Here is a 10569-nt window from a genome sequence, read left to right on the forward strand (position 1 = left end):
TTATTTTGTTTATGTGCTTCATCCACATCTTTTGGTATTACGAAATCCCTTTTCCGTTTTAAGCTTTTATTCGCATTAGTACCAGGTTGCTGCTGCTGCTCTAAACTACATGACGGCATTTCTAATCTTTCAGATACTCCGCCGGTATTCGGTGATATCGGAATATATATAAGACTTGCATTAGCAGTTTGAGATGGATTTGTTATATCGTCTGAAGATATGTCGTTTTTCATAGATATTCTGCTTTTCAAAAGTGGTTCTTCAGTTGATGTTGATTCAGCTTCACAATCAACAGCTAAGCTGGAACAATATTCTTTATTTGAAGTTACCCGTGAGTTACTGGTGATCTCATTATTTTGTTTATGTGCTTCATCCACATCTTTTGGTATTACGAAATCCCTTTTTCGTTTTAAGCTTTTATTCGCACTAGTACCAGGTTGCTGCTGCTGCTCTAAACTACATGATGGCATTTCTAATCTTTCAGATACTCCGCCGGTGTTCGGTGATATCGGAATATATATAAGACTTGCATTAGCAGTTTGAGATGGATTTGTTATATCGTCTGAAGATATGTCGTTTTTCATAGATATTCTGCTTTTCAAAAGTGGTTCTTCAGTTGATGTTGATTCAGCTTCACAATCAACAGCTAAGCTGGAACAATATTCTTTATTTGAAGTTACACGTGAGTTACTGGTGATCTCATTATTTTGTTTATGTGCTTCTTCCACATCTGTTGGTATTATGTAATATCTATTGCAATAAACGACTCTTTCTTTATAAGTTTGATATGGATCATCTTCATTCTTTAAACAAAGTGGTTTTACGTTTAGTTTTGTTGGATTCAAAGCACATGTTACAGCAACGCTAAAAAACGTTGACATTAGTCGCTCTTTAAAGAGTTTTACAGCCCCACTTTGATCTATTTTTTGATTTTGATTTTTCTCATTCGTATTAGCAGTAGAAACGTCTCCTAACAAACAGAGTGCTCTATATCCAATTGTTGATGAGTAATTAGGTGGCAGGCAATCTAAACTTTTATTGGATATTTGCATCTCCTCTGCTACTGTTTCTCGTAACCGTAATGGAATTTTAGTTAGCAGCAAATGGTCTATTAGTGTTGGAGTAGGTACTTTTAAAGTACTGGCTACAATATTTTTAGCTAAAATACTTATAGGCCACATTGTACAACAAGCATTGAACACACTGTAGTCATGACCAAATTTAAAACGCTCTTGCATTTCTAATTCCAATGACTGCAATGTTTCCAATAAATGTTTCTCTTTCTCTTCCTTGGAATATCTTATCGATCCTTCTAATTTCTTCTTAGTTCTAAGTGACTGTGACTGTGACTGATATTTTAATTTATCGGCTTCTCCAGTTTCTACTAATTTAACTTGAGTTTGATAAATATCAGTTCTAATCAAGTTATCACTTTTCAAAACTTTATGCCGTGGCAAGTCTTTAACAGTGGAATTTGGATTTTTTGCATAAAATTTTTCCATTGTTAAATAACGTGTACGACAACTAGTACGTGTATGGTTACCGAGCAATTCTGCACATTGCAACCAACTCGATGTACCATGTTCTTTTATAAACTTTTCTAATTTAACGTCATCTTCGTACGTCCACGTTGTATTTGTATGCCGATGCTTCAGGGTATTTAAGTAGCGATTACGTACTTGTAGAATAGTGCGATTGAGAGGAAACATTTCACGTGGCATAGTCTTAAATCTTTCTCCATACTTTTTAACAAGAGCAATAATTTGGAGATCTTCTTCTGGTGAAAATGGCCCTAAAAATATTTACCCATTATATGTTATATTATTTTAATTATTTTTTTATATACTTATACTTACTATGATTGATATTTGGCTTTAATATAGTAGTGTAACGCGCTATAACATCACCTTTAGGTTTGAACCTAAAATAAGATGTTACTTTTGTCCAATCAGTAACATTATTGGTGGTATTTTTTTTTACTAACTTTATAAGCATTTCATCTTGTTTCAGATTCCATTTTTTTAAACGATTTGGTAATTTGCATTGTTTAAAGGACTGATTGTCAGAACGCCCGCCTTGCCCAGATAAATCTTTAAAAAATATGTTGCCTCCCAGATTCAATGTGGCATCTCCATTGTTTGACTTTTTATTAATGGTTTTTATCAATTTTGCATTGATTTTTAGACGCTGTCGAACCTGCGCCAATAGCGACGCAAACCGATTTCTAAAATTTTCTAATTCTTCTATTAACATTGCATTCAGTCTTAACGCCTCTTCCAGCAAATTTGATTTATTTTCTGACGTACGAAAAGAGAGGCCTGTGAGTAGTTCTTCGTCACTTTCATCACTTTCATTTTCCATGACAGTTTTTACTTAATTTAATTTAAGTAATTTAATACTTTACGAAAAAATTTTCAGCATTAAAAACTAACCACCGCTTCAAAACTTGCTTGTAGCTACGTCAGTACATCTCAAGAAAAGCCAGTCGCACGCACGACTCTATAGACCAGGGTTGCATTTGACATTTGTAGTAGTAAAGTTTAGTAAAGACTAGTATTTAAATTCAAATATGTTATACCAATTTAATAATTGAATTATCTAATAATAATTTTTAATTTAATGTTCTTGTGTAAAAGCCCCTGCGAACTTGATTAATATTTAGGGATTAATTTAGTTCATTACTTCTTGATGCACTTGATTCTATACTTCAAGCTATACTTGATGCTATACTTGATGAAGCTTGCTATACTGTAGATTGAAATGATAAGCATTTTGATAAGTAATTTATTTTGAACATTTAATTTGGTATTTACAACTTGCGTGTTAATTTCTTACTTTTGCTGTTCATTGTTCTTGTAAGTGTAAATTTAAATGTAAAAAGACATCAAAAAAATAAGAAATGCCAGAAGCAAAAAAATTCGTATATATCACCATCTCCATCACCTTTTCAACATCACCAAGATCAAAGCATGATTGAACTTTTAATCCACTAACTGCAACATTGTAATAATATAAGTGAGCTATGAGTGAAATTTGTTTTAGTTTTTACTGGTTTTCCGGTTTCAGTACACGAAACCAATAGGACTTAAATAACAAGATAAAGTGAGTGAGATAAAGATAAATTTCAAGTTATTATTGAAATTATTTTTTGTTATTACTGCCGTTGGGTGTGAACACAGATATAAATTCTAAATCAATTTTTTAGTTGTGAGTTGTACCATGTTTACACTGCTTATCTAGTAAGTTACTTAAGTAACCTTTCAATTTTGCAGTTTTCATTGACATATAGTAAGTTACTTATTGCATGTGAAAGAGCTTTTATGTATCAGAAAGTTCTTTAAAAGTTCTAAAAGAGCTTATGTTTGTTGAAATAAACTTGACATAATATAACGTCACACAAAAAAATTCAATAATAGTTGATATATTAAATTATTTATATATTAAATTATCTATTTAAATTATTTATTTATAAATCTATTACATATTTAATTAATAATATCAAAGATTTTATTGAATACTCACTATTTTGTTCGTTTGTTTACAGATCAGCTGTTGTTTGTTTACGTTTCACATGTGAAACATACGACAAATATTTAATTCTATTTTCAAGTTTATTTTATTTTACCTTATTTTTAAGTAAGTTAAAAGCATAAAATTTGTGTAAAGTTATTTGTATGGTGGATGATATTTATTTAGTAAGTTAAATTTACCAAATAAGCATAAAAGCATAATATTAGTTACACCTACTATGAATAGCACATTCACACTGTCTCATTTAGGTGGATTTGCTCATCATACCCACTAATGAGAATGATTTATCATACAAAAATCTCTTATATAAATGAGATTATTATCAATAAATCAGATTATTTGAAGTGAAAAATGTCGAAAGTAACCCTAAAAAATGAATCTAATACAAGAGAAATTACCAAAATTTAGAGAATGTGTCATATGTTTTATATATAAAATGTAAACAAAAAACAGCTGAGCTGTAAACAAAGGTACTGAGGAGGCAAATATTTAATAAAATCTTTGTTTTTATTTATTGAATACGTAATTGATACATATATGTATATAAATGATTTAATGTATCAATTATAAATATTTTTTTTGTGTTATATATTATTATGTAGTTTATAAAAGTTTTTAAAAGTTCTATCAACTGCATAAAGAAGCTCATTCCAATGTGAACGTTCACTCATTAATATAAATTAGCAACTGTCTAACTGGAACAGTGAAAATGTATTGTAAGCAGTGGAAACACGGTGTTACTTTGACAACAAATATTCTCAACAAATATTCCGATCAACGATAATATATAGTACGATCACCTCTACAACATATCCGTATGGTATAGTTGGTATAGTAAACAATGCATTCAATTGTCTGTATAAAAGTATGAATAGGAAAAACGTTAGAATCATCGTTAGGTTTCAGATTTTCGACAGACAAATTCAAGTTGGCAAACTTACTGAAAAAATATTGGAAATTTCCAATTTATTGAGAAATGCTCGCGCATCTATTATAGTCTGTATGAATGTTCAGTGACAATTCAGTAGCAATTGCAACTATATATACTATACGTCTTTTAATAAATATCTTAAATTTTTTTTATATAATATTGTGATTATGTTTATGTGGTACAAATTGGATAAGATAAAGTGCGGGACATATTTGTTCGTTTAGACTAAATTAGTACAGTTGCAACAAATTTAAGCAGATATTCGGACGTACTGTATGGCGTGTCAATTTTCTAGAAATATCTATTTGAGAACTACAACTACAAAAGTTTGTTGTCGTCATTGGTTAGTTGTTCGGAAGACGAGTAGGTTTCGGTTGATTCAGTGTCCGAAGTGTCCGAAGAAGTTAGTGTAACATTTCTTTCTGTGATGCAAATAAACGTCAATTGTAAGTAAAAGTTATTAATTCGATTCCGAACTGGCTGAAGACGATTTTTTAGGCCATCGGCTAAAAATTTAAAACAATGTAATTCTTTCTAAAACTTTTATGAAAAAGTTGTAATAAAGAATAAATAAAGAATCTTACAAGGCACGTTTTACAAGTTTGCATTGAAATATAGTTATTGAATAAAACAAAATTTAAAATTATGGCACGCGAACCGAACACATTGGAAGTGCAATTTTTGAAGGTTAGGTTAGAAATGAGACTTCTATTTACTCGTAAAATTTTCACAAGAAATGGTTTTTGTGTATTTTGGAAAAAATGGTTAAAGTAGAATAATTTAGATCAATTTTCTAATAGTAACGATTTCACATTATTTATTTATTTATATAAAATTTGTCATTTGAGTCGGATTAAGTCGGAGAGAAAAGATTTCGTTGTTTTGAATAGTTGGCTGTCGATTCTAACGCCTATAGCACATATTGATCAGTGGAACGTTCCTTTGGACATCACGCATATTCCTGGTGTTTGACGTAGAGAGCTCCTCCGATAGACATACCAACAATACGGAAACTTAACTGTGTAAAATATTTTCGATTTGATACTCGATCTTCTGAATATTAACCTGAAGATTCTTATCCCCGAGATTGCTCTACTTTTAATTCAATAATTATCTTTCAAATATTCGACTTTCAATAGGTGTTATTATGAGAATTCGTTCAATAAATGGTGAAGCTGCTACATACGTAAGCAAACTTCTTTATCTTGTTTCAAAATTTGAAACTTTTTTCACTTTTTGAAATTTATTCAGACTCATACGTTAATTAACAAATTAAAAAATTTATAAGACCCCGACATACATGTATTCCTACATATCAGAGCATTACTTAAGTTTACATATTTTTCACTAAACCAAATATCATATATATCATTTCGAACATCATTTCTTATAAGAAATTAATAAAACGTATTATTAATGGTAATTCCATATTTATAGCAACCTTAGACTGGTACGTGTTGAAAATCTATATACTCTTCAGGGTGATGTTATACGGCCAATTGGAAGACTTATTGAATTGCAAAGTTTTTGAAACGGTATATCCGAGCTGTCCAGGATGTGTGAAATAGGTTTATTGCAACACCACGTTGTAAATGGTAAATGGCGTCGTAACCTTTAATAATTAAAACTGTTGACCAAGTAAGGACGTTTGGTTTTATTGGATTGGTAAAAGCGTCTGTGAAACAACATTGGTATTGATAGAGAACAAAAACGTTTAGTACATTTCAATTTCTCAACGTCATCACTTATAAGAAAACACCTTTTTGTATTATGCGGTATTTATTATATATAATGTATTGGATGTATATGTATTTTATAGTATTAGATGTATAATGTGTATGTAGAGTATTTTCTCTGTACCATTTTAATCCAATCCTCACGAAATCAGATTACAGAAAGTAAAAGTATAATTTCTTATTTAAATTCAAACAACAATTAAACAACGATCCATGAAAAAAGTCTGCTATTACTCTCTATATCGAGGTTCGCTTTGATCGTGCTTCAGGAATTATATTTCATATCGTTTTTCATATATTTATCAAATTTTTTGAATTTATTGTCAACTTTGTGAAAACGTTTCCTATTCAATAATCCAATAATCTGTTCTTTTCCCCAGTTTGTGCAGCTCAATCTGAACGGAACGAGTATAGAAGAGTTTGTGTTATTCTTGAAGTATTTCATTGCGATGCGGCTCATGTCGGCGCAGTAATTCGAAAGATAAATGAAATTAATGTCAAGTATGATGTCCAAGTTCACATACACAAGTTTCGCAATAAAATTACTATTTGGGGTTAGAAAGAAAATTACTGATGCCATTGGAGTTATTGGTGATATGCTGTCTTATGAGATGAATAAAAATTCTACACCTTGAAATCTTAACATAACCATTCAAGATTCGTCCGGAAATAAAGACGTTCAGCTTGGAAATCACGAGACTGCAACTTTAAACTATATACAATAGTATTATTGGCAAAAAACGCAATTCAAAATCATCTTTGAGAATGAGAAAGATGGTAACAATCTGAATCCCAATACGAAAAATTTGGGTGTTGGTAGTGCTGAGAATAAAGCATCAATAAGAAAGCTGTAAGAAACATTTGTAGAATATATAAACGAAAACGAGATTATATTATTTTTATTTATATATGAAATATTTTTTTTATAGGAAGAATGTCGTGAAGTAAGGTTGGCTCAATTCCAGAACTGAGAAAAAGTTTTTATCAAGAAGTAGAGAAAATTGCAGTAATGACTGAACTGGAAGCAAATAAATTGCGTTCTTTGAGCAATAAAATCACCGTTTCTCGTTTCATAACTGATAAGGATATAATGTGTCATGAAATACTAAAACCAATATGGAAAAGTGAACATTGTTTTAAAGATTATCCTGAACTGCTGAGTAAAATAGGGAAGCAAAATTTTGACACACCATCCCCTATACAGAAGCAAGCATGGCCCATGTTTCTTAAGAACATTAAGTCTAAACCAAGCGATAAGGTTCTTCTTTTGTTTATTTCATTTTAAAATAATTTGGAGATATTTAGTTCAAAGTGATCCATGATTTATGTACCTACTTTCTATGTAAATTTGTTGAATATTGATCAATTCCAAAACAATTTCAAAATTATAGAAACAAAAGTATAATTTTTTATATTAATTAAAACCAAAGAATATTGTAAATATTTTTATCTTCTACTGATGAAAAGCAAAAAAAAAGATATTACTTTATATGTCTACTTTCGCTCTGATCATGCTGGAAATATCTTTGATGTCGTTTCTTAATAACTTACCATATTGAATTTATTTAAAACGTTATAGAGACGTTCTCCATTCACTATATTAATAATAAGCTGTTCTTTTGTCTAGGTTTTGCATATATTAAGCAAAGCTTGAAAACTGAAAATTGATCAGATCAATCTAAAACTAATGTTTGACACTACTTTCTGATCCGGCTTCGATTAGTACCGTAATAAGATGTGGTGATTGCAAAATAAATCAAATTAGTATAAATTTTGACGTCCAATGACAGTCAAATATATCTTTTTTAACAAATTCACCAAGGAAATTACTAAAAAGGCCTTTGTGATATAATATTACGAATAATATAAATTCCTCACATCTAAATCGCGAACAATTGTAAAAATGTCATACAACATTTCTCCGGAAAAGACGACTTTCAAGTTCGAAATCTAAAATTTTTATATCTCTGAGAATCTGTGACTTCAAACCAAAAACTCCAAAAATCATTATTGAAATGCATTTCGACAGAAAAACCTGTATGACCAGTGCCACCTGCCCAACAAGTATGTGAAGACTAGTACAAAACTATACGATGGACCTACAACCTATAGTAGGTTTAGAAATCTTAGAAGAAGAAAACGGTAAGATTATCCAACAACGTAAATAAGAAAAGAAAATTTGAATATATTTTTTTGTTACAGATTGTTGCGTTTTGTATCGATACTAGCATATTTTTTAGTCCTCACATTAATCTCCAAAGTGGCTCAAAATGAAATAGTCTATCGGATTTGCATCTGGCGAATTCAAAAGCCATTGTGTGGACAAAATGAAGTCTGGAACATGATTTTTAAACCATTCTCGGTTCACACTATCTTTATGTACGATTTATGGTATGATACACAAATATAAACAGCTATCATTCGTGTGAATTTCACGTAGTTGGGAATATCAGTTTGACAGATATACCTGTGTGTAGTTGGTAACTCTTCAATCGTTTAACACTGTGTATGTATTACTATGCTACATATAAATATGGATAATATAAGAATAGAATTCGTAGAAATTCTTAGTATCTGTTACATTCAGTTGTCTTCTTCAATGAACTCTTAAATGCAAAAAAAAATAAAGTTTTTTATTGAAACAAAATTTGTTTCATTAATTTCAGTCTTCAATTCTAATAAATGGTATGTTATGCTAAGAGGACAGTAGTAATGAAAATCTACTAAAAGTTCAAATGAGTTTTAATCTGAATACGATATGATGAAACTTCCGAAACAGGCCATGTAGACGGATAGAAAAACATAATTGATCATAAATATTTGAGGTCAACTTCGTTTAGTCTTTTTAGTTTCGTAAATCAACTTAGATACTTACTTTTCTCTTCGACAGAAATACATAAACCATCAGCTGCAGTATAGTATGTTTAATTTTGTATAAGCAATCGATTTTTTTCTTTGCAGTGTCAGTTGTGAGTCCGTGCCATGCAATAAATTTTGAATTTCCCTTTTAAATTGAATCAAACAAGTGAACAGAACGCATAACGAGAAGAATAAAATCTAGGCTCATAATTTGTCTGGTGAGCATCGTAATTGTGCATTGCATTACCTCCGATTCACATACATATTCGTAGGAGCACACGTAATCCGCACTGAATTTCAATTGCTCGAATGACATGCATTGCCAGTCAATTTCAAAATTGAATCAAACGAAAGTGCTGTCAACTACATTGGCATTCGTATTCGCATCCGCTTCCCTGAGTGCATAGTAACTGGTATCTATTCAATTTAAACTGCTAATTCCATGCAATCCCCAATCTATTACCAAACAAAAGAACGAAGCAGTGACCATTTCTGCCAAATCCTATACGAATACGAATGGCTTAAAGTTACAGAGATGTTTGTCCTTATCTTACTGAGGTTGGATACTTGCTAGACCATCATTTCCTGTTATTGTGTTTTGTGCCTAGCAGATTATCGATGTACCTACCCATAACCACCTATACGAGTTTAGTTGACTCAATTGGTTCAAGTACTCTCGCTCTGTTATGCGCCACTAGCGGTGTCTTTACGCAGCCTAGCAGCATTTTTTGAGTCCATTGCGGATTTGAATTTTTTTTGTTTTCTTTCTTTTTTTTTTTTTTGTGAGTGAAAACATTTTATGGCAACCAAATCTGAAAATTTGACATGTTGAATAGGAATTCAGTTTCTATCCGTTTATTTTTAACATTTAACTAGATAGTTGATTTATGTATATATACATTGTGACCGAAAAGTTTCCGGTCATAAATAAATAAAACGCAAAATTCTTAATCTTCATCAATATTTATTTTATCTCCTTCAAAATATGCTCCATTAGAAGCGATACACAAATGCCAACGTTTCTTTCAATCATCAAAACATTTTTTATAGGCGCTTTCCGGTATGGCTTTGAGTTCCCTCTGCGAATTCTGTTTTACGTCTTCTATGGATTCAAAACGCGTTCCTCTGAGTGGTAATTTGAGTTTGGGAAACAGGAAAAAGTCACACGGTGCAAGATCAGGTGAATACGGTGGCTGTTCGATGGTATTTATTGAATTTTTGGCCTTAAAATCGTTGATAATGTTGGCTCGGTGCGAGGGAGCATTATCGTCATGAAAAATCCATGAATTATCCTTCCACAATTGAGGCCGTTTACGGCGGATAGCTCTCACGACCGATGCCTAGCTCTCGTGCTATCTCTCTAACACTCACATGAGGATTTTGGAACACGATTTCCTTTGCCTTTTCAATGTTTTCGTCGGTGGTAGAGGCCGAAGGTCGTCCAGAACGCGGCATGTCTTCGACGGTCGTACGACCGTCCTGAAAGGCTTTGTACCACTCATAAACTTGAGT

The 10569-nt window shown here is 31.4% G+C and overlaps 1 protein-coding gene and 1 long non-coding RNA gene across 2 annotated transcripts in view; one reads left to right on the forward strand and one right to left on the reverse strand.

The window, feature by feature from the left end:
* LOC119688321 overlaps window positions 1-2560 on the reverse strand; it is a 24127-nt gene extending 21567 nt beyond the window's left edge. The window contains exons 1-2 of the mRNA XM_038102999.1: window positions 1857-2560; window positions 10-1792 (exon numbers count right to left, since the gene is read on the reverse strand). Of these exons, the coding sequence (XP_037958927.1) occupies window positions 10-1792; window positions 1857-2361 (2288 nt within the window). The 5' untranslated portion in view covers window positions 2362-2560. The remainder of the gene's footprint in view (window positions 1-9; window positions 1793-1856) is intronic.
* A 2152-nt stretch (window positions 2561-4712) lies between these two features.
* On the forward strand, window positions 4713-7520 carry LOC119661991. The gene is made up of 3 exons (XR_005250652.1): window positions 4713-4908; window positions 6579-7048; window positions 7128-7520. It is a non-coding gene; the product is annotated as an uncharacterized LOC119661991 (long non-coding RNA).
* Window positions 7521-10569: the final 3049 nt, after the last annotated feature.

The sequence above is a fragment of the Teleopsis dalmanni genome, chromosome X (genome assembly GCF_002237135.1).
Source record: "Teleopsis dalmanni isolate 2A chromosome X, ASM223713v2, whole genome shotgun sequence".
Taxonomy (NCBI): domain Eukaryota; kingdom Metazoa; phylum Arthropoda; class Insecta; order Diptera; family Diopsidae; genus Teleopsis; species Teleopsis dalmanni.